The sequence below is a fragment of the Corythoichthys intestinalis genome, chromosome 20 (assembly GCF_030265065.1).
Source record: "Corythoichthys intestinalis isolate RoL2023-P3 chromosome 20, ASM3026506v1, whole genome shotgun sequence".
In the NCBI taxonomy this organism is placed as follows: Eukaryota; Metazoa; Chordata; class Actinopteri; order Syngnathiformes; family Syngnathidae; genus Corythoichthys; species Corythoichthys intestinalis.
This window is the reverse complement of record NC_080414.1, coordinates 26,609,204-26,634,889: the sequence shown is the minus strand read 5'-3', so window position 1 is coordinate 26,634,889 and position 25,686 is coordinate 26,609,204. Positions and strand designations below refer to the sequence as shown.

The 25,686-nt window shown below is 40.3% G+C and overlaps 1 protein-coding gene across 1 annotated transcript in view; it reads left to right on the top strand.

Moving 5' to 3' along the window:
• sspo (SCO-spondin) overlaps positions 1 to 25,337 on the top strand; it is a 267,780-nt gene extending 242,443 nt beyond the window's left edge. The window contains exons 114-117 of the mRNA XM_057823943.1: positions 11,806 to 11,866; positions 12,230 to 12,360; positions 18,277 to 18,427; positions 24,930 to 25,337. Coding sequence (XP_057679926.1) covers positions 11,806 to 11,866; positions 12,230 to 12,360; positions 18,277 to 18,427; positions 24,930 to 24,952 — 366 coding nt within the window. The 3' untranslated portion in view covers positions 24,953 to 25,337. The remainder of the gene's footprint in view (positions 1 to 11,805; positions 11,867 to 12,229; positions 12,361 to 18,276; positions 18,428 to 24,929) is intronic.
• The last annotated feature ends 349 nt before the right edge of the window (positions 25,338 to 25,686 follow it).

The following is a 25,686-nucleotide window of genomic DNA, read 5'->3' as shown; positions in this document are numbered from 1 at the left end:
TCATCCTTTACAATGGCTGGTTGTAGATTAAAAAAAAAAAAAACTGCTGGAAGTCCATTTATTGCAGTGGAGGAAAATGTTTCGTGTGGTATTATGAGGTGGATTAGGTGTAGTAGTAAGTCTACACTGCAAAATGAAAGCCCAATATATCATAAACATAGAAAATGTGTCCTCTACAGATTTGTCAAATGCTTCCTTTTACTTTTATATGCAGTGGAGCAAATAAGTATTTAGTCAACCACCAATGTTGCAAGTTCTCCTACTTGAAAAGATTACAGAGGCCTGTAATTGTCAACATGGGTAAACCTCAACTATGAGAAACAGAATGCGGAAAAAAACAGAAACCACATTGTTTGATTTTTAAAGAATTTATTTCCAAATTAGAGTGGAAAATAAGTATTTGGTCACCTATAAACAAGCAAGATTTCTAGCTGTCGAAGAGTTCTAACTTCTTCTAACGAGGTCTAACGAGGCTCCACTCGTTACCTGTATTAATGGCACCTGTTTTAACTCATTATCGGTATAAAAGACACCTGCCAACAATCTCAGTCAGTCACACTCCAAACTCCACTATGGCCAAGACCAAAGAGCTGTCGAAGGACACCAGAGACAAAATTGTACACCTGCACCAGGCTGGGAAGACTGAATCTGCAATAGGTAAAACGCTTGGTGTAAAGAAATCAACTGTGGGAACAATTATTAGAAAATGTGACCAGACCACTGATAAGACCACTGATAATCTTCCTCGATCTGGGGCTCCATGCAAGATCGCATCCCGTGGCGTCAAAATGATAACAAGAACGGTGAGCAAAAATCCCAGAACCACATGGAGGGACCTAGTGAATGACCTACAGAGAGCTGGGACCACAGTTACAAAGGCTACTATCAGAAAGACAATGCGCCACCAGGGACTCAAATCCTGCACTGCCAGACGTGTCCCCCTGCTGAAGAAAGGACACGTCCGGCCCGTCTGCCGTTCGCTAGAAAGCATTTGGATGATCCAGAAGAGGACTGGGAGAATGGGTTATGGTCAGATGAAACCAAAATAGAACTTTGTGGTAGAAACACTGGTTCTCATGTTTGGAGGAGAAAGAATACTGAATTGCATCCGAAGAACACCATACCCACTGTGAAGCATGGGGGTGGAAACATCATGCTTTGGGGCTGTTTTTCTGCAAAGGGACCAGGACGACTGATCTGTGTAAAGGAAAGAATGAATGGGGCCATGTATCGAGAGATTTTGAGTGAAAATATCCTTCCATCAGCAACGGCATTGAAGATGAGATGTGGCTGGGTCTTTCAGCATGACAATGATCCCAAGCACACGGCCAGGGCAACAAAGGAGTAGTTTTGTAAGAAGCATTTCAAGGTCCTGGAGTGGCCTAGCCATTCTCCAGATCTCAACCCCATAGAAAATCTGTGGAGGGAGTTGAAAGTCCGTGTTGCCCAACGACAGCCCCAAAACATCACTGCTCTGGAGGAGATCTGCATGGAGGCATTGGCCAAAATACCAGCAACAGTGTGTGAAAAGCTTGTGAAGAGTTACAGAAAACGTTTGGCCTCAGTTATTGCCAACAAAAGGTACATAACAAAGTATTGAGATGAACTTTTGGTATTGACCAAATACTTATTTTCCACCATGATTTGCAAATAAATTCTTTAAAAATCAAACAATGTGATTTTTCTGTTTTTTTTCCATATTCTGTCTCTTATGGTTGAGGTTTACCCATGTTGACATTACAGGCCTCTCTAATATTTTCAAGTGGGAGAACTTGCACAATTAGTGGTTGACTAAATACTTATTAACCCAACTGTATATTTTGACTAGGGCTGTCAAATTTATTGCGTAAGGGGTGGTAATTCATTTTTTATTTTATTTAATCACATTAAAATATTAACGCATTTAACGCATGCGCAGAATGACCCACTAAAGCATTGCCGCAAACAGACTACAACGGCGCCGTTTATTGTTCATTGAGAGCTAGGAGGCAGAGAAAAGCGAGTAGACACAGGCACATTCGTTGGGGCTGCGCCATTTCTTGGTATAAGTTTTGGCAACTCTTTCACAACAATCATAACTATTGTGGCGAGCGGTGTGGGGAAGAATGACAGGAGATTATTTTTTTCTTAACAAGCTTAATGAACACGACGCAGAACATATACCATTTGCAGCCACCACTGACAGTCATGGTTGCCCAACTTCCCATCATGCATTTGGGCGGAACAGCTATGTCGCTACAGTATCATTTACTGAAAGCACAACAAAAATGGTATTCCTATCTAAAAAAAAAATAATGTTCACAAAAAGAAAAGTGCTCAATGCAAAGAGAACTGGCATTCCCAATCAAAATAGTTATGCAAAATGCATATAAAACTTACTCAGACTTTGGTCAAACTCTAGTCCAACATTTCGTTTACCTCAACAAATACACTAGATGGCAATATTTGGTCACAATATACAAACAATCAGAGGTCTCGTACGTTGTGAAGTCAACACTCAAATGAACGTAAGGTACAATGAATCCGGAAAACACGGTGTCAGTCGAGGGGCAAAACACACTAGAAAAACTTGGCTAGATCTCTAATCAATTTAAAACTCGCCCTTGACACCTTCTGGTGTATTTCAATCACTACCGTACAAAGTTAAAGACATTGTGGAAGAACGGCAGGGAGCCCATGTGACGTCCCGCTTGGCGACGTCAACAATGGTGAGCTATTTAATTTTTGATTGAAAATTTTACAAATTTAATGAAAACTAAATAATACAGAGGGGTTTTAATATAAAATTACTATAACTTGTACTCACATTAATCCTTTTAAGAACTACAAGTCTTTCCATCCGTGGATCGCTTTAACAGAAAGAATGTTAATAATGTTAATGCCATCTTGTGGATTTGTTGTTATAATAAACAAATACAGTACTTATGTACAGTATGTTGAATGTACAGTATATAACCGTCTTATCTTTCCATTCCAACAATAATTTACAGAAAAATATGGCATATTTTAGAGATGGTTTGAATTGCGATTAATTACGATTAACTAATTTTTAAGCTGTGATTAACTCGATTAAAAATTTTAATTGTTTGGCAGCCCTAATTTTGACATATTGATCCATTATTGGTCAGAAAATAGTGATGCGGATTTTTTTTCCGATATACAGTATATATTTTTGGTAATGTTTAGGTTTTAACACCTATCCTTTTGGTTTTTATACCCCAGCCATGAATGATTTATCTCAATCCTAGTCTTTATTACACAGTTGAGTGATTGTCTGTGCTGTGGATGTGCTCAGGGGCAAGTTTTAGTATTTCCTTTTAGCTTGGTTATTATCTAGGAGAAAAAAATGTGCTTGAAGAAACAGCGGTGGGAACAGAATACCCTCATACCTAGTGGAATATAAATGAAAGCATATTTTTTTTATGATTTCTGGGGAAGATGCTCTTTTCAGAACTGGACATAAAACTGGATTTTGGACTTTTTCCAAATTCCAGTTTCAGCCACCTGCAGTAAGCAAACAGAACCAGACCAACATGCCAGTTCTGTTCATCTGCTGGATGGTACCTTGAGGTGGTCCAGTTCACAAATGTAATTCAGTTTTAATTGTGAATTCTTGGCTCCCTAAAGGATAGGTATATGAGATGTTCTCTAAAAGTCACTGGCTGAACCAGATCAATAGGTGATTGCCCTATCTATTGACAGGCATGCACTTTTTTAGTACGTATAACCCCTACCTCTGTAAACTGATGTCTTCTGTTTCAATTAACGATAATGTTTTGTTTTTTTGGTAACACTTTATTTGACAGTGGCGTCATAAGACCGTCATAATTATGACATGACACTTTCATGAGCATTAACAGATTTTCTAAAGTGTCATCCGGCAAATTTTGTCACTAAAGTAGTCACTCAAGAGTTATGCTTCAGCGGCAGACCTGCGCCGTTAAGGAAGACCCAATTTACAACCCTCCGCTGTAGCCTCTCTTCCTTTACATTTTTTTTAAATGGACTGTGATTGGTCTGCTCACACTCTTGTTTCCGGTTCAGCGCGAAATCACCGCCATTGTCAAACATTTTTGCTGCATGCAAAAGTAGACCAAGCTGACAGAAGTATCAACGAAGAGCAAGTACGACAACTTCTACACTGTCTCGTCAAGACATTATGAAGATTGCCAAATGGCAAGCGATTCGTGGGAGGAGATTGCTGAAAATTAGGGGCTGGAGGTCAGCCAGCGATTGATTAAAAAGATGGAAGAACCACCGAGACAAATTTGTGTGTGTTCGGAATCGAATGGGCACACGAAGCGGTGACCCAGTCGGCCAAAAACTGCCAGCTTTTAATCACTTTATGTCATATTTATGGTTGGTTCACGTCATCATTTATAGTGTACATATGTTTGCTCTGAGTCTATGACTTATTTACGTGTCACACTTTAAGTATATGAGGAATAAAGCACATGTTTGATGTCCAAAGAGTTGTTTTGATGTTTTAATTTTCAACTAAACAGTTCACACATTTGATACATCATCACTGATTGAGAGTGCCTCGGTGCTTTTATGATAACGTGTTTACCATCAAGGCTTACAACGCAGTTTGGGAAGTTCCATAGCCACCAGCTATGGCTTCCCAATGGCTGGTTGTAGGACACGGCAAAAAAAAATCGGGCTGGAGGGCTGTCCACAATTCTTTGCAGACCTCGGACAAACCGCTGGACACCAGTTTGAAGCTAGCCGCCACAGCTTGCTGGCTTCCACCCGAGGCTAGAATTCGGAATGTGACTGCATCAACAGTCCGACAGACCACCTCCGAAGCAGTCTTTTGCGTCGCCTGCGCCTCAACATTTGTATGATCAACATTTGTTGTTCAATGTTGATGAGCTGAAGATCCACATACAAGCGTTTTATCTCTGTTAGTATTTTAGCATAGCAGTTTAACCAGAAGAAAACTAAAAGTCGTCAAGTCCCCCAAAACCCTACAAACAACGCCACACCCCTCTTGTGGCTTGAATTACAGAGCAACGCCGCAGAACTATCGAATGCTTATTGACGCCGTAGTTGCTTCGCCGTCACCACAACGCAGTAGCATACCTCAGGCTTAACTCCATTTATGTCTCGTCCGTACCTTTTATATCCATTCGAAATTGACATGATTTGCCGAATGACACTTAATGACATCTGTCATAAGCATTCATTAATGCTCCTGACTACAGGTCGACCGATATATCGGCTAGATGTTAGGGAAAAAAAAAGATTAAAACAAGCCGATAAAAAAGATATTTATCGGGCATCTGTGTGGGCAACTTCGGCCACCGCTGACTGACGGTAGGACCCTGCAGCAGCTTGAAAACTGGCTGCTACGGGTAAGCTTCAGGCTTGCTTATGTAAATATTGCATCGACAATATGCATACAGTGGTACCTCGACATACGATTGCTTCGACACACGATCTTATCGACATCCGACGTAAAATTTGACTCTCCATTTGTTTCTACATCCGATGACATGCTCGAAATACGTCGATTTGTGACAGCGCAGCAGTTTCCTTGTTTTTCCGAAAGACGTGCGCATGGCAGATTTTCTTGTGAGATAAATCAACATGGCTTCCAAGATTGTTAGTGCAGGTGGTGGAAAAAAAGGAAAAAGGTGAGGCTTACCATTGAGATGAAGATGGAAATGATAGAAAAATATGAGCGTGGTGTGGACGTCCGTGAACTGGCTCGACAATACAGCCGTAGAATGTCTACGATCTCAGCGGTCCTCGTCTGACATCCGTTCGCCAGTGTTTAAAAGTTGGGGTGACAATTACTATTGCGGTCATTTCGACAAAAAATCGTCAGGTTTTTAATCATGTATTTCAGAACTTGTGCAACATAAAATGCCTACTGTCTGCTGCAGCTGAACAAAGTGAAAGTAAAAAGTCCTCCCTCACTTGATCAAGTCAGCAATGCGGTGCTTACCGGTATTATTATTATTCCGATTCATAATTTATTTGTAATTGCTTTTTGCAATAGTACCAGCAGCATTTATTAAGGATTTAGTGTAGGTTTCCAGGCTGGGGAACGAATTAATGTAATTATGTATTCTTATGGGAAAATCCTGCTCGACATACGACCATTTCGACTTACAAACAAGGTCCTGGAACAAATTAACTTCATATGTAAAGGTACCAATGTGTGTGTGTAGCCTATATATATGGCGGAAAACACTCAGGTGACTTGAAGTTCCGCTCTGAGACCCCCAATTTGGCCAAATTTCAAATGTGTCCTATATGCTTGTGTGATACATCATTGGAAAGCTTTACATTTCAATTTTCTGGAGGAAGAAAAATTTTGGACAGGAGGGCATTTTTAAAAAAGTTTTTTTTAACAGCAAAACCCTATCTGGAGGTGAGAGCACGCGAGAGCAGAATTACAGACGCCATGACTTTGAGATATTATCGCGTACTTATCTTGTTTCGATCCAAAAACTCCATGTCTCATGTAACACTGAGTGTCAAGACACAGCTGTGAATGGCCACAGCTATATTTTGGGGGGATTTTATGGGTGAAACATGGGACAAGGGTCGCGATGCAGAAATCGCAGACATTAAGGAGTGGTCGAGATTTTCTTTTTCATATATTTACCCTTTTAAACGTTTTTTTTTTTTTTTTTTCAATTTTTCTTTGTTTGAACATATCCAGGAAAATGCAACAGTAACAAAAAAATACAATTAAGCGATAGTTATGAGGTAGATACTTTTTTACAGACGCCATTTTTTTCCATTGTGACGTAATTGTTTAAAAGCTTAAAATATGCGAGTGAATAATTTTTTTTGTCTTTTTTTTTTTTTTAACAAAATATTAGACATCAATTAATGATTCTAAGCTAAAAATGACGGACATTTTGAATAATAAATATAATTGTTTTCATGGCTGGGTTAAAACAAAAACTGCTGCGCAACGTCTGTAAACGGGGATTTTGAGGGTAAAATGGCCAAATTAAAGGTAGTTTGCAGGCTTAATGTGCCATGAATCTGCGATGGCAGCATATAGACATATAGTTCTATCAAACACAACAGTTCTTTTGGCTTAAAATACAGCAGTTTCTTTTAAAGAGGAGTGCAAGAGCAGAAACTGCTTTTTCACTCTTGTCTGTGTTTTCCGCCATATATATGATTAACAATTAAATAGCATCAGTCTTGCAAAACAAATCACTCATTTAAGTCATTTTCTGCCATTGCCGGTCCTCGACATCCAATCCTTTAGAACTGGGGGGGTGCTGGTGACCAGGGCTGGACTGGGACAAAAAAATCGGCCCGGGCATTTTGTGCCGAGACCGGCCCACCAGGTATTGATGGAAAGACAATTAAGCCTATGAATGAAAACAAACATTCTTGTGACAATGCTTTCACACTGTCTTGTTGGTGTATATATACTTAAACATAAACTTAAACATACACCATCCTTCCAGTCCCAATATTCTATACAGTACTTAGCGGATATCAAAAGGCTGCATGGTCTAGTTAACCTCCTGAACAATGTACAACGTATGATGGGATCCTGAAATTAGGACAGGGATTAATACGGAATAGAGGTGAGACATGATCATTGATGAATATATTAAAATGAATAAATGACAGATTTAGTGATTTTTTTCATAGACCATTTATTTACTCCATCAATAAAAGTGCAAATAAATATATCCACAGAATAGGCCCTCAAACACGGAGACCTTTAAAAAGTGAAAGGAGACAGAGGATGATAAGTGATAAAGAATAACACTTTATGGACTTGTATGATCACAGTACTGGTTTCTAGAAAAATCTGGGAAAATAGTTGCATCATATACTCCATATAGTACTTACTTAGGGCAAACTCCTGAACAAACAATGAACAAAGTATGATGGGATCCTGAAAAATAGGACACAGAGTTGAGATGAATATTAAAATGTGTAAATTACCTGCCTTGCCTGGGGCTTGGTGGGCCGCTGGGGGTCCCGTGGCGTGCCGTGCCGGTTGGGGGGCTGTGGCTGTGGCTCGTGGCCCGGGTGGGCGGGCGGGGGTGGGTGTAGGCGTGGGGTTGGTGATGCGTCCCCTCCTGCCATCCCTGAAGGCCGGTTGATGGGCGCGCGGGTGGCCCGGGGGACCACCCTGGGTCCCGGGGGGGGGACGGTGGCTCCTTTGCTGGGCGGCGGGAGGAGGGATGGGCTGCGCATGGCCCCCCCATCCCCCCGCCCGCCCTCCCTCCCCGGGCTGGCTGGGTGGGGGCCGTGGCCCTGGGTTGGCGTCCGCGCGGTTTCTCCACCCGTCTGCGTGGCTGTCGCGTGCCCGGTGGGGCTTGCGTGCTGCTGGATGTGGTAGGGCATGCTCGGGTTGGGGGTTCCGGTGCCAGGATTGGCGGTGCGGCGGCGTAGGGTTGGTCGCCAACGGGCTTACACTCATAAGAGATTCACACGATTACTGGGTTCTAGATCACAGAACTGATTTGTGTACACTCTACCCCTTTCAATCACTTAGCTTATAGTCTTATAGACACCCCCACCCCAATTCTCCTCTTTCACTGGCCAATAGGCCCCCACATGGTGTAAACCGGAAATACATCTAAGAAAAAAAAAAAAAAAAAAAAAAAAATTAAAAAATGTGTAAATTACAGACTGTAACTATAAAAACACTCAGAGAGCACATACCTGTTTGTATGTCTGTACCCTCATCTGTTACCTCACTGTGTCAAAAAAATGTGATAAGTCCCTATTTTTCTCATGTACTGGATCACAGTACCCAGAATATTGGCACAATTCAAATCATAATGTGTCATTTCATAGCAACTACCATGGCCATGTCCTGTATTTTTTTTTTTTTTTACAAACAATCTGGGCAATTTTCTTGGAGTTGCATACACATATGCTGAAAATCGCCCTATTCTGCAATGATAAAGAATCCTTCAAAAAAATCCTGGATCGAGACAGTGATCCGGATCACCTCTAAATCTAAATTGAATCATCTCTTCCTTGTCCCAGAGTGGACATTTCCTGAAAATTTCATTAAGATCCGAAACAACTTAAGAAACAAATAATCATGAAAAGTATGGAGTGATCGACTTACCATAAATATGGTTTAACTTGGCCAATTGAGACCACTCATAAACTGTCATATAGTTGAGATTTCGCACTTTTGACAGAAGTTTGAATGGAAACTACCAGGCTAGATCTTGCCTGTGTTATCTTACAAAAAAAAAGTTATGTGCTCGGACGCGCCGGCGCGTCCGCTCGACCTTATAAAGTTTTTAACTACCTAACAAATAGAGATAATACTTTACTAACTAACTTAATAAAATAAAGTTACTTAAGCACTAACACAATTACAACTAGAATAGCATAATAGAAACCGTCCAGCATTAGAGAAACCCCATCATGTTAGTTTGCATGCACAGCTAGCTAAATTGCTTAACGGCCTAATTATAACTATTGGCGGTGTTAAGAGTTAGCGAGCGCAATGAAAATAAACTACACCCACGCTTAATTCATATCTGAACCAGATAGACTGCAGTTCAACACTTCTTACCTGAAGTTCAGATTCCCCTCCACTCGGACCGCCGGCGGCCGCGGGTCTCTCCTCCTGCCTCCCCTTCCCCTCATCCACCTGACGGTCACCCTCGCCATCGTAACCTGTGGTTGCTGCTGTCGCTGAAGAGGAAGCTCGCCACCGGCAAACATCTGTGTTATTTTAACACATTTAGCGGCATCCGCATGAAGGGCTTGTCTCTTTCGATCTCTAATTTTTTCCGCGCCTCCTTTCCTTTTCTTGTAGTTATCCATTTTGTTTATCTCCTCTCTCTGTATGTCTGATTAATGTATATCTGATACCTCTGATCAAGAGGGAGGGGGCATCGGCCCTCGTTTGTAATTGGTCCAGCCCATGACCAATCTTGACTGATGGGCCGATCTACCAGTTTTGTGTACCAATGTGATTAATGCCGTTAGGAAAAAAAAAAAAAAAAATTCAGGACCGGGCCAAAATCGCCATCGGCCCACCGGGCAAATGCCCGGTATGCCCGATGGCCAGTCCAGCGGTGCTGGTGACCAAATCGTAAAGATAATCGATAGCTTAATCGGGAGAAAAATAACTGTTTGGGACAGCACTAGAAATTGCACATCCACTACAACATGTGGCACTCTTGTTGCTGTGGTGTAGGCCTTTTTTTTACACCAAGCAATTAAAAAAAATGCCTTTCATAATCTATGTGCTTTAAAAAAAAATAATATCGACTCACAAAATCGACTTTGGATATCGACAATTGGCTGAAAATATTCTTAGATCTCATATCGGTCGACCTCTACTCATGACAGTGTCATGTCATACTGTAATTATGACAGACTTATAACGGTCTAATGTCAAAGTGTTACCTTTTTTTCCCCCAACCATAGCCTAGTGCACAAATGCAAAACACTATTATGCTTTAAATCAAAATCATTCATCAATGTACTTTTTATGGAGACGAATTGGATGTTATTTGTATAAGTGTGCAAGAGAAATTTGGGGAATTAAAGGTTTCTTTTCCCCTTTTGACAGCCACTTTTTTGCTTCCGTATAAAAGGCAGAAGTAAGAAAACACACGGGTGGTTAAATGGTCATTTTGCAAGGAACATCCGTCTGAGTGGTCAATTATGTATGCCCAATGTACTGGCAGGAGAAGAAAAAGTTCATATGAAATATGTATCCATTTTTTGTAGCCTATTTGACATTTAACATTTGGTCTCCACATTCATTGTAAGCTTATACAGTGCTTGAACACGTAAACACACCAATATACAGTTGCGTAATTTCACATTCAATGGATTGGAACTTTGATCATCAATATAAATTATACTTTTTTTCCTATTCCATTAAACGGAACGACAAGCTTTTAAAATATTACTTTAGCCAAATTGAAAATGAAAATTATACCCGTGCTGATGGGGTTACAACAGATGCGTCAATTACCTTCTTTATATACGCTTGTTTAATGTATGTCTTTAGTTCACCAGTGCTTTATGAAAGCTGGGTTAGAAATAAAATTGCTGACAAGGCCAAATTTTCAAGGTGAGTTAATCACACGGTGAGCTTTAAAATGTCCATTTATGGTGCACATTGGTCTGTCTTTATTTTTCTCGGATTGTGAGGTGGTTTGACATGGTAGGTGGTAAAGATAGGTGGTTTATACTAAAAAGCCATCAGGAATTTTGTTTTTCTATGACTTTTCCCTTTTTAAATGAGCAGAAAACATCACACATTCATGCAGGCTGTCAGCTCTAAGTTCTTCAAGTCATTCTGCTCATGCACTCCCACCCTCTTAGTGAGTCGGTTCCTGCTTATATCCCTGAGGGTAGACTGCCGGCGGTGCCGAGTGGGAGGAAATGTCCTCAGGGTGAACAGTTAGGTGTGTCGATGTTTGATAGAATAATGGTGCAGTGAAGAGTCAGGGTTGAGCTAAAGCAGGTGTTGGGAGCCAAACTTTGACTAGCTCTGCATTCTCGAAGCAGCTATTCTCAGACAAGCAACTTGGGACAGGCGGCCTTTCTTTAGACTACATCTCTCCACCTCAGCAGCTTCAATTTCTACATCTTTGCACATAAGCAAAACTGATAATAGGCTTCCATTATTGACAGAAATATGCAATGGTCAGTGAAACAAGTAGCAAAAAGTAGTGCATAAGCTTTTACTGTCACTTGAAATTCATTGATCGCTTTTAAATTGTGAAGAGAAATAAATATTTTATTGCTTCTATATTGCTCATTTCCCATAGAAAGAAATGGCATACTTACACAAATTTCATGTATTGTCATCGCCTTCAGGGGGAAGTCAAAGTTGAGGAACCAGGCAGCTGTTGCCCAGTCTGCAGGAAGCCATTTACAGGTAAATAATTTGCAGAAATCACAACCCATACAATAACTGAGCCAGCCAGTTTTGGAGAATCCTTAGTGGTTCATTAAATGACGGAAACATAGTGCCGGTTGCTATAGTGGCCGATTAGCAAGAGATTGCATTACGTAAACTACCCTTGGCCTTAAATCTTATCGCTTCGCATGCTAAGGGACATCAGCAGTGTCACGTTGTTCCCCAGAAGAAAAAATATCTGGCTCTCCCGTCTTATGGTTTTGTCCTCTTCCTTTCTCATGCAAATTGGAGCCGAAATTCTCAATTCTTTCTCCCTTGCTCTTTTAACTTGATTATATTTCCCCCTTGTCTACGTCCTCTACTTACGTGTGGATCTGTCAGACGAGCCTGTGGAAGAGTGCCGCCGCTACGTACAGGTCAAAAACATCACAAAGGGGAACTGTCGGCTTGACAATGTGGAGGTCAGCTTCTGTCGGGGTCGCTGTCTCTCCAGGACTGATGTCATCTTGGAGGTATGGAGAAGCTAAGACACACATGCATGCACTCATAATGCAGCTGACAGTTATTTTATTGAACGTGGCAAATAAATAGAAAATGAACAACAACTGAACAGTGAAGAGCATGGAGGATACAGTATGTTAAATATCCAGTGGCGGAACAAATATAAACAGTGCCTGGGTGCGATGAGCATAAACGGGACCCCCGGGTGGACTGTGCGACGAGGAGTTAAGGGTACTAGTTGACAGTTATTTACGGGCTCCTCCACAGTTTCACAGGCCCCTCTAGACAATCGTCTGCGTGTGTGTGTGGTGGGGTGCAAGTGGAAATTTTTTTGCGGGCCATTCCGGCCAACCGAACAAGTGGCTGACAGACATATTTTAATACCTAATACAACCTCTAGCAAAAAGTATGGATGCACCGGTCTCGGACGAGCACTCACTCAGACATTTTATCATGTAGAACAAACTCAAATAAAAAGCTTGAAAATATAATGAATTAGTTCAAAGTGCAACTCTTTAGCATTCAGAAACACTTAAAGAAATGAATAAAAACATTGTAGTGGTCAGTAAATGTTACTTTCATTGAGCAAGTGCAGGGAAATATATATGGAATCACTCCATTCTGGGGAAAAAAATATGAAATCATGAAAAACAAAGAAATAACAAAACACATCCGTAGTATTTAGTAGCGCCACCTCTTGTTTTTACGACAGCTTGCGGTCTCTGAGACATGGACTTGATGAGTATTCTTTATCATTTTGGTGCAAACTCTCTTTGATTGCAGTTGCCAAATCATCCTTGCAGGTTGGAGCCTTGCTGTGGACCATTTTTTTAAAAATTTCCACCACAGGTTTTCAAAAGGGTTTAGATCTGGGCTGTTTGCAGGCCATGACATTGACTGGATGAGTCTCTCTCCACGGTATGCTTTAAAAGTTTTAGCTCTGTGGCATGATCCATTGCCATCTTGGAAAATGACAAACATATTTTCAATTGAAGTGATAAGAAAGCTGTCTAAAATTTCAATGTAAACTTGTGCATTTATTGAAGATTTAACCACAGCCATCTACCCAGTGCCTTTGCCTGACATGCAGTCCCATGTCGTCAAAGATTGAGGGGAATTTTGATGTTTTCTTCAGGCATCCATCTTTTTAAATCTCACTGGAACAGCACCAAACAAAAGTTCCAGCATCATCACCTTGTTCAGTAGAGATTATTGACTCTTCACACCTTGTCCAATGCAGATTCTTGACTCCTTACAAGGTTCCATACTTTTTGCCAGGGGTTGTATATACAGCTTCGTGCACGATCTCACCTTTCTGTTTGACCATCTCTCACCCAACCACGCCCACTTTACGCCCACAAACCATGTCCCTTAGAGGCCTGGGCTTGGGTGCGGTCGCACCCCCAGCACCCCCCCCCAGGTACTGCTCCTGTAACAATGATATAATCGTGTTGTAAACATGTAAACATACAGATATTTTGCAATAAATTGAGTGTTTAATTAAGTCTTATCTTGTTGCAAGGTACAAACATAGTCATTTGTCCGTTTTTTTTTATTTTTTATTTTATGACAGATGATTTATTGAAGGGGCCTTTCTCATACATTTGGGGTGGCATTGTTCAGTTTCAGCTTTGAGTGCCTTGATGTTGGAAATGTGCTATTTAAGTGTATACTTACCATTTACTGTTGGCATTTTGGTCGTGATTTATATACAGTGAAGAAAATAAGTATTTGAACACCCTGCTATTTTGCAAGTTCTCCCACTTAGAAATCATGAAGGAGTCTGAAATTTTCATCGTAGGTGGATGTCCGCTGTGAGAGAGATTATCTATAAAGAAAAACCTAGAAATCACAACGCATGATTTTTAAGTTTGTGTGATACAGCTGCCAATAAGTATTTGAACACCTGTCTGTCAGCTACAATTCTGACCCTGAAAGACCTGTCAGTCCGCCTATTAAAAGTTCACCTCCGCTCCATGTTTTCTTCTGAAAAAAATGCACTTGTTTGAGGTCGATGGCAGCACAAAGACACCTGTCCACCCCAGACAATCAGTACGACTAAAACGTGTAACACGGTCAAGACCAAAGAGCCCAAGACACCAGAGACAAAACTGTTGACCTCCACAAGGCTGGAAAGGGCTACAGCGAAATTGCCAAGCAGCTTGGTGAGAAAAAGTCCACCGAAGCGAAACATGATGGTCAATCTCAATCTGAGTGGAGCCCCATGTGAGATATCACCTCGTGGGGTTTCAATGATCCTAAGAAAGGTGAGGAATCAGCCCAGAATTACACGACAGGAGTTGGTCAATGACCTGAAAAGAGCTGGGACCAACGTTTCCAAGGTTACTGTTGGTAATACAGTAGACGTCATGGTTTGAAATCATGCATGGCACTGAAGGTTCCCCTACTTAAACCAGCACATGTCAAGGCGCGTCTTAAGTTTGCCTATGACCATTTGGATGATGCAGAGGAGTCATGGGAGCAAGTTTTGTGGTCAGATGAGAGTAAAACAGAACTTTTTGGTCATAGTTCCACTAAACGTGTTTGGAGAAAGGGTTTAGTCAACCACTAATTGCAAGTTCTCCCACTTGAAAATATTAGAGAGGCCTGTAATTGTCAACATGGGTAAATCTCAACCATGAGAGACAGAATGTGGAGGAAAAAAAAAAAAAAAAAACCTGAAAATCAGATTGTTTGATTTTTAAAGAATGTATTTGCAAATCATTGGTGGAAAATAAGTATTTGGTCAATAAGTTCATCTCAATACTTTGTTATGTACCCTTTGTTGGCAATAACGGAGGCCAAATGTTTTCTGTAACTCTTCACAAGCTTTTCACACACTGTTGCTGGTATTTTGGCCCATTCTCCATGCAGATCTCCTCTAGAGCAGTGATGTTTTGGGGCTGTCGTTAGGCAACACGGACTTTCAACTCCCTCCACAGATTTTCTGTGGGGTTAGGATCTGGAGACTGGCTAGGCCACTCCAGGACCTTGAAATGCTTCTTACGAAGCCACCCCATTGTAGCCCTGGCTGTGTGTTTGGGATCATTGTCATGCTGAAAGACCCAGCCTCGTCTCATCTTCAATGCCCTTGCTGATGGAAGGAGATTTTCATTCAAAATCTCTCGATACATGGCCCCATTCGTTCTTTCCTTTACACAGATCAGTCGTCCTGGTCCCTTTGCAGAAAAACAGCCCCAAAGCATGATGTTTCCACCCCCATGCTTCACAGTGGGTATGGTGTTCTTCGGATGCAATTCAGTATTCTTTCTCCTCCAAACACGAGAACCTGTGTTTCTACCAAAAAGTTCTATTTTGGTTTCATCTGACCATAACCCATTCTCCCAGTCCTCTTCTGGATCATCCAAATGCTCCCTAGCGAACCACAGACGGGCCTGGACGTGTACTGGCTTCAGCAGGGGGACACGTCTGGCAGTGCAGGATTTGAGTCCCTGGCGGCGCATTGTGTTACTGATAGTAGCCTATGTTACTGTGGTCCCAGTAGGTCATTCACTAGCTCCCCCCGTGTGGTTCTGGGATTTTTGCTCACCGTTCTTGTTATCATTTTGACGCCACTGGGTTAGATCTTGCATGGAGCCCCAGATCGAGGGAGAATATTAGTGGTATTGTATGTCTTCCATTTTCTAATAATTGCTCGCACAGTTGATTTCTTTACACCAGGCTTCTTACCTATTGCAGATTCAGTCTTCCCGGCCTGGTGCAGGTCTACAATTTTGTCTCTGATGTCCTTCGACAGCTCTTTGGTCTTGGCCATAGTAGAGTTTGGAGTGTGACTGACTGAGGTTATGGACAGGTGTCTTTTATACCGATAATGAGTTAAAACAGGTGCCATTAATACAGGTAACGAGTGGAGCCTCGTTAGACCTCGTTAGAAGAAGTTAGACCTCTTTGACAGCCAGGATTCTTGCTTGTTTGTAGGTGACCAAATACTTATTTTCCACTCTAATTTGGAAATAAATTCTTTAAAAATCAAACAATGTGATTTTCTGTTTTTTTTCCACATTCTGTCTCTCATGGTTGAGGTTTACCTATGTTCACAATTACATGCCTCTCTAATCTTTTCAAGTAGGAGAACTTGCACAATTGGTAGTTGACTAAATACATACTTGCCCCACTGTATCTCAAGAACACCATCCCTACTGTGAAGCATATGGGTGGTAGCATCATGCTTTGGGGATGTTTTTCTGCGCATGGGACAGGGCGAGTGCACTGTATTAAAGAGAGAATGACTGTAGCCTTGTATTGTGAGATTTTGGGGAACAACCTCCTCCTTTAATCAGAGCATTGAAGATGGGTTGTGCCTGGTCTTTCAACATGACAGTGACTCGAAGCACACAGCCAGGAAAACCAAGTAGTGGCTTCGTAAGAAACTTAACAAGGTTCTAGCATGGCCTAGCTCGTCTCCAGACCCAAATCCAACAGAAAGTCTTTGGAGGTAGCTCAAACTCCTAACATTCATTTTCCCTGGTGTTCAAATATTTATTTGCAGCTGTATCACACGAATAAAGCATTATAAAAATCATACAATGTGATTTCAAGATTTTTCTTTTTAGATCATCTCTCTCACAGTGGCCATGCAACTACGATGAAATTTCAGAACCCTCCAGGATTTCTAAGTGGGAGAACTTGCAAAGTCGCAGGGTGTTCAAATACTTACATTCTTTACTGAAGCATATTCAAACCAACTTTGCCACACTTATTTACTTTAATAAAGCATTGTAATCAACACATGTGCGCTCAGGATTTTCATGACATACACAGTTAAGGAATATATAGTCTATAGCAGAGAACCAAAAAACAAAAAAAGATTCAAATGAGCTAAAATGTGTCAAAATGTTCTCATTCTATTTTCTTGTACTTTACAGGGTGGTGGCTGACTTTTTAGCATTAATGCTCCATATTGTCTAACATAAAGGCTTTTAAACTAAAGTTTCATTATACATTGGTGCCTTGACTTCCTCAATTTATAACTGTTGCTTGATTGTGATCAGTCCCATTTAAAGCTTCTTTCCATGGGTCACGACAGCTGTGCCAACAGTGTTTCTTACTACAACTGCCTGTCGGGAAAGTTGCCGTGATCAGCAAATAGGTCCTGTATATGACTCCAAATGACCATCTGTGCAAAGAGATACATACTCTGTTTGGGCACATGCATCATTTAGGTGTTGAGTCACCATTGAGCTAAATATAGACATGTTGATAAGTGCACGTGAAGGAGAATGTTGGAGGTTATGTGCTATGCTCGTTAAAGCTTGTCTGCCTCTTTTGAACACCCTTATTTTTTTACCTTTATCCTCCTCGCAAGACAGCAGAGATGGCACCACATCACCATGGAGACTTTGTTCTCTGTTGGCATCCATACATCTCCACTTTAAAAATAGAGTCAGTCATGCTGAGAGATTAGTAAAAATAAACATCAGCTGAGCCAAATGTGTCGTTACCTACTGTTACTGTGGCAACAGGGCATGGTAACCAGTTAAGAAATGGTATGCTGCGATAGTCATCTGTGCATTTATCACAAAGACTGGAAGTGCCATACTTACCGGTAGTCGAAAAATGGACAATGGAACAGGAGGCAGTTCTCTCAATTAACACTTCATGTAATACAGCACAAAAGCTGAATGTTAATGTTTGCCATGACAATAATAATGAGCTCCATTTATAATTATGTTTGCTATTGTGGTTTGTTTGATTGTCAATTGTTGTATTTAAAGAGTATACATGGAATTGCATTTTGTTATTCTGTCTGCATGTCACATCGTGTAACATCCACTGTAGTGTTTTGAGTTTGTATTAGTCTTTCCCAAAATCCTTACCATTCAACTTGTGTATAGATTTGATCATATCATTAAATTTATAATTTAACTTAATAAACTTAGGAAGTCTACTATCTCATGTCTACACAGGAGCCCTACCTGAGGTCTGCGTGCGATTGCTGCAGCTACCGTTTGGACCCGAACAACCCCGTCCGTTTCCTCAACTTGCTGTGTGACAGCGGTGAGAGCGAACCGGTTGTCCTGCCTGTCATACACAGCTGTGAATGCACCAGCTGCCAAGGTGAGGGAAAGCAAATGTAACTAAAGTGATGTCAATGGCCGTCTCGTATTGGATTGATTAGATAAATTCTTGTAAATGGACCAATTACCAGTGGTGGATGAAGTACTCACTTTTTTTATTTTACTTAAGTAAAAGTACAGACACAGGTGCAAAAAATTACAAGTATCGAGATAAAAAAATACTCATGTAAAAGTACAAAAGTACTAGCTTTAAAATTTACTTGAAATATACGTATACATATACATATATAAGGAAATGAACCATCACACACACATATATATATATATATATATATATATATATATATATATATATATATATATATATATATATATATATATTAGGGCTGTCAAACGATTAAAATTTTTAATCGAGTTAATTACAGCTTAAAAATTAATTAATCACAATTCAAACCATCTATAAAATATGCCATATTTTTCAGTAAATTATATATATATATATATATTCTGTAAAATAACTTGTTGGAATGGAAAGATAAGACACAAGATGGATATATATATTCAACATACGGTACATAAGGACTGTAGTGGGCATTTCACTCTACTGTCATTTAAATCTGTCTATGCTGTCCTCACTCCGAAGCGTCTACTTTTTCCAAAGCTAGACAGCTGGTGAATGACGCCTTAATAATCAGACTTCTTCCTTTTTCATCTGATTTATTAAAAAAATGGCCTCAAACCATTGTCCTCTTTAGACCATCGTAAAACTACAAAAAAAAAAAGTACACAAGCATTGCATTAGCAACAACGTTAGCTTAGCACGCTATACAGGTTCACTAAACATAAACAAAAAGCGTCTCATACAAAAAATATACATTTCGCTTACTAACATAATATGTACATTCTTTACAACAACCATACTTACGGACAAATCTTGTCCAAGGATCATATAAGCACAACATTACAACGTAGGCGTCAGCCCGAGACGTCGTGCAGCCATATTGAACTGGCAAGAAAACAATAAACCATGTCACAAAGCGACCACAAGAGTTCGCTGTTAGACAGCACAAAAAGCCTTGCTGTAAAACTTACCAAAAGGCAGAATACTGTCTGAGCGGGACATGTGCGTTAATTGCGTCAAATATTTTAACGTGATTCATTAGAAAAATTAATTACCGCCCGTTAACGCGATAAATTTGACAGCACTTATATATATATATATATATACAGTGCCTTGCAAAAGTATTCGGCCTCCTTGAATCTTGCAACCTTTCGCCACATTTCAGGCTTCAAACATAAAGATATGAAATTTAATTTTTTTTGTCAAGAATCAACAAGTGGGACACAATCGTGAAGTGGAACAACATTTATTGGACAATTGAAACTTTTTTAACAAATTAAAAACTGAAAAGTGGGGCGTGCAATATTATTCGGCCCCCTTGCGTTAATACTTTGTAGCGCCACCTTTTGCTCCAATTACAGCTGCAAGTCGCTTGGGGTATGTTTCTATCAGTTTTGCACATCGAGAGACTGACATTCTTGCCCATTCTTCCTTGCAAAACAGCTCGAGCTCAGTGAGGTTGGATGGAGAGTGTTTGTGAACAGCAGTCTTCAGCTCTTTCCACAGATTCTCGATTGAATTCAGGTCTGGACTTTGACTTGGCCATTCTAACACCTGGATACGTTTATTTTTGAACCATTCCATTGTAGATTTGGCTTTATGTTTTGGATCATTGTCCTGTTGGAAGATAAATCTCCGTCCCAGTCTCAGGTCTTGTGCAGATACCAACAGGTTTTCTTCCAGATTGTTCCTGTATTTGGCTGCATCAATCTTCCCGTCAATTTTAACCATCTTCCCTGTCCCTGCTGAAGAAATGCAGGCCCAAACAATGATGCTGCCACCACCATGTTTGACAGTGGGGATGGTGTGTTCAGGGTGATGAGCTGTGTTGCTTTTACGCCAAACATATCGTTTTGCATTGTGGCCAAAAAGGTCAATTTTGGTTTCATCTGTGCAGTGTACGACTGATTGTTGTCCTATGGACAGACTCTCCCACCTCAGCTGTAGATCTCTGCAGTTCATCCAGAGTGATCAGGGGCCTCTTGGCTGCATCTCTGATCAGTTTTCTCCTTGTTTAACAAGAAAGTTTGGAAGGACGGCCGGGTCTTGGTAGATTTGCAGTGGTCTGATGCTCCTTCCATTTCAATATGATGGCTTGCACAGTGCTCCTTGAGATGCTTAAAGCTTGGGAAATCCTTTTGTATCCAAATCCGGCTTTAAACTTCTCCACAACAGTATCTCGGACCTGCCTGGTGTGTTCCTTGGTTTTCATAATGCTCTCTGCACTTTAAACAGAACCCTGAGACTATCACAGAGCAGATGCATTTATACGGAGACTTGATTACACACAGGTAGATTCTATTTATCATCATCGGTCATTTAGGACAACATTGGATCATTCAGAGATCCTCACTGAACTTCTGGAGTGAGTTTGTTGCACTGAAAGTAAAGGGGCCGAATAATATTGCACGCCCCACTTTTCAGTTTTTTATTTGTTAAAAAAGTTTAAATTATCCAATAAATGTTGTTCCACTTCACGATTGTGTCCCACTTGTTGTTGATTCTTGACAAAAAAATTAAATTTCATATCTTTATGTTTTAAGCCTGAAATGTGGCGAAAGGTTGCAAGATTCAAGGGGGCCGAAAACTTTTGCAAGGCACTATATATATATATATATATATATATATATATATATATAAAACGCATGCACGGAATGACCCGATCATGCGCTGCATCAAACAATTTACAATGACGCTATTTTAGCACATTGAGAGCGAAAAGGCAGAGAAATGCGAGTGGACACAGGCTTTCATTGGACCACACCTTTTATTGGCTAATGCTTTGGCAACTCTTTCACAACAATTATAAATATTTTGGCGAATGACGTATTGAACATTGACAGGAGAAGATCTTTTTCTTAACACGCTTAATCGAACACAACGCAGATCATATTGAATAGCATTTGTGGCCACCACTGACAGTCATAGTTGCCCAACTCCCCATCATGCATTTGGGCGGAACAGTTATGTCGCTAGAGTATCATTTAATGAAAACACAACAGAACTAATTTTCCTATCTCGCATAGGAGACTATCTTTTTCTCAACACGCTTAATTGAACATCGCAGAACATACTGTGCATACCATTTGCAGCCAACACTGATAGTCATGGTTGCCCAACTTGCCATCATGCATTTGGGCGGAACAGTTAAGTGGCTACATTATCATTTAGTTAAAGCACAACAAAAATAGTATTCCTATCTCCCCAAAAAATAATTTCACAAAAAGAAAAGCGCTCAATGCAAAGAGAACTGGCATTCCCAGTCAAAATAGCTATGCAAAATACACATTAAACTTACTCAGACTTTGCCTTGGCTAGATCTCTAATTAATTTAAAACTCGCCATTGACACCTTGTGGTGTATTTTAATCACTACCTTACGTAGTGAAAGAAACTGTGGAAGAAAGAAGTAGAAGAGCCCATGTGACGTCCTGCTCGGTGACGTCAACAATGGCGAGCTATTAGTTTATTTTTTGACTGAAAATTTTACAAATTTCATTAAAACGAAAACATTGAGAGGGGTTTTAATATAAAATTACTTAAACTTGTACTCAAATGTGTCTTTTAATAACTACAACTCTTTCTATCCATGGATCCCTTTAACAGAAAGAATGTTAATAATGTTATTGCCATCTTGTGGATTTATTGTTATAATAAACAAATACAGTACTTATGTACTGTATGTTGAATGTTTATGTCCGTCTTGTGTCCTATCTTTCCATTCCAACAATAATTTACAATAAAATATGGCATATTTTAGAGATGGTTTGAATTGCGATTAATTACGATTAATTTTTAAGTTGTAATTAACTCGATTAAAATGTTTAATTGTTTGACAGCCCTAGTACACACACACACATATATACAGTGCAGGGGTCGCGTTAACCGAATATTTTCCGTCGTTGACCGTTTTTTTTAAAACGGTGACAGAAAAAACTGAAGTCCATCCGACATTTTGACAGGTTGCAATTCACACCCCAGACCACAGGGTGGCGAGTGAGCATATTAATTAGCTATTGTCTCTCTTGATGCATGACGTCGTTGGCCTTACTCGGAAAAATGTCAAGGCAGCTGAGTGTTTGCCTGGCACGGCCAGACTGTTCTCCCTGTATTTTTCAAACACTGAGAGAAAAGTCTGGGACACAGCCTCTCGAGTAGGTACAAAATCAATCGACAAATCAGATTTGTTTATTTGCGTGACGTGTTCTTCACGAGCAACGTCACTCTTGCGCGCCGAAAGTCGTCTCTACAACAACACGGATGGCGGGAGAGCCGAGAATATGTTCCAATCCGCGGTAAATTCAGTTTTAAATGAGCTAAAACACATCGACACGAGACATTGACAACAGTCTATCTCGCGCTAGCCATGTTGAATAAACTCCGTTCTCCTCGTATGTTTACTTCCGCGCGCAAGTCCCTCGTCCTGCCCTCGTCGCTTTGCTAACGGCACGTTTGCCCGTCGCTGATTGGTGCACTCCGCTGTCTGTCTGCCTCTTGTTAAACTTGTTCGGACAGAATATTAATTAAAAATGAATGAAAACTAAATACTATTGAATATGTCATTATTATCATTTTAAAAATGTAAGTGACGGGTAAAAATAGATTATGACCGGATTTTTATGACACTGTCAGTCAAAATGACAGACAACGAAAAAGTCTAGCACAACCTCTGATACAGTGTATCACAAAAGTGAGTACACCCCTCGCATTTCTGCAGATATTTATTTATATCTTTTCATGTGACAACACTAACATAATGGCACTTTGACACAATGAAAAGTAGTCTGTGTGCAGCTTATATAATAGTTCATTTATTTTCCCCTCAAAATAACTCAAAATATAGCCATTAATAACTAAACCCCTGGCAACAAACGTGAGTACACCACATGGGAACTACATACATCCCTAAATGTCCAAATTGAGTACTGCTTGTCATTTTCCCTCCAAAATGTCATGTGACTCGTTACAGGAGTGCTGTCAGCATTGCTGCAGAGATTGAAGAGTTGTTGGGGGGGAGGGGGTGGGGGGTCATTCCCACCACCATGCTTGACTGTAGGCATGACGCACTAATCTTTGTACACCTCACATGCTTGAGACCATCGGAACAAAACAAATTAATCTTCGTCTCATCAGACCATAGAACATGGTTCCAGTAATCCATGTCTTCAGCAAACTGTTTGCGGGCTTTCTAGTGTCCCATCTTCAGAAGAGGCTTCCTCCTGGGGTGACAGCCATGCACACCAATTTGATGTAGAGTGCGGCGTGTGGTCTGAGCACTAACAGGCTGATCCCCCACCTCTTCAATCTCTGCACCAAATTTTGTGACTGTGCAGGATTGAAAAACAGCTAATAACATTGACTGCACTGTAAACAGAAGTTTAAAAAGCTCAAAAACTTCAAAAGTTAACTCAATGGCGGATTGCAACTATCAAGTGCAGACTGCCACCTAAGAGTGTGGAGTTTTTTATTGGTCAATATTGTGTTCACTTGCCTAATCTTGTTTGTACCCGTGTTTCTGGCTCTCGTGCTAAATTACGGTATAGTTGCACTGGCTTATCATTTGCCCCGGAAGTATGAAAACGAAACGGTCAATTCACAATGAGGGATAAAGAGAACAGACAAAAGAAATGAGTAACGCAGGCGACAGTTTGAAAACTAGTCGAGTAAAACGTAAAGATACCTGCTGTAAAATGTAGTGAAGTAGAAGTCAAAAGCACCATTTCATATTTGTACTCAAGTACAGATACAAAAAAAATGTACTTAAGTACATTAACGAAGTACTTTGTGACATTCCACCACTGCAAGTTACAATAGTGCATATGAAGAACCAACACTTTAAAAGGATAGGTTCATTAAAAGGGGAGAATAATAACATCAAATTGGTGAACTAAACATATCCAATGCTTTTCTACAACCTTACCAAACCATCAATAATTCAATCACAGATTCCACTTCGATTGCGTAAGCTAATTGGATGTAGCCGCCGTACAACACGGAGCATCCCCCAGCTCAAATTCCCTTCTCAGTGCTACAATCCCACGGACACCACGTCTGACGGATTTGGTCACTATGGTAATCAATCTTTGACACACGCACACAAACCAGCTGCCATCAGTTGATATGTGTGAGTGTTCTCTTCTCATGATTGCGGCCACAAACATGCAGATGACTCACATTGCCACTAATTCCCCTCACGTAGGTGTTTTTACATACAGTACTTGTGTTACATGCAAATATGGCTAATGTGTCTGCAGAAAATGGATTGAATATTAGTTCAGTATTTTAACAATAAAATACATATGCCAACAACGACAGCATGGAGTAAAAATTCTCGATTTTTTAAAATTAAAAAACAAATGTTTAATAGCCATCTGTTCACTTTATTTTACCACTTATCGTTTATTGTTCATCTTGATTCACAGGAGGTGACCTGTCCAGGCGATGAGAACAGGAGAGTGTGCAAGAGAAAAGATTATTTGGCCAAACCAAATAAGAGCCCAGTATAGAGGGAATGGATAGTTTGACCGGTTGGAGAAAATCAGTCTTTAAACCCTCTTGTTGTCCACATAAATATGTGGTCACTAGTCATTATATGACTAAAAACTATATTGCTTATTCTAAAGGTCCTGTCCCTGTGATTGTGTCCTGTACAAACTTTTTCTTTTTTAAACTATTTTTATAAGGATTGTAAACATGTCTGTGGTTTACTCTAAATAGGACTTTTCAACCTAAAATGATGGTTAGAGCACACTTTCATTCACTACAAATCTTCATTGTAACCACGTGGAGATTTCTTATTACACTTGTAGAGTACAATAAATATTCGTGAACTGAGTAGAGTACAATCTGTGAGTCATTATTAATTGTTTTTAAACTGCATATCTACTAGAGGTGTGACAAAATATCGAAATGGGGATGCTTTGTATCCCAAAAGGTTATCGATATGCTCCTGCCAAAAATCGAGATATCGTTTTAAAATGGTGTCATTGTCTAAAAAAATAAAATTTAAGGAACCAACAAGTTGCTACCAAAATCTTCCACCATAAGTGTGTCTCAGTTAACTCTAATACCCCTTCCCCACTGGCCAAAAAACCCATGTCAACCCACAAACACGCGTTAAAATCACCTCGGCTCTGATCGTCATGCAGTGTGAAAGCAAAACCCCGGGTCAACAGTCAA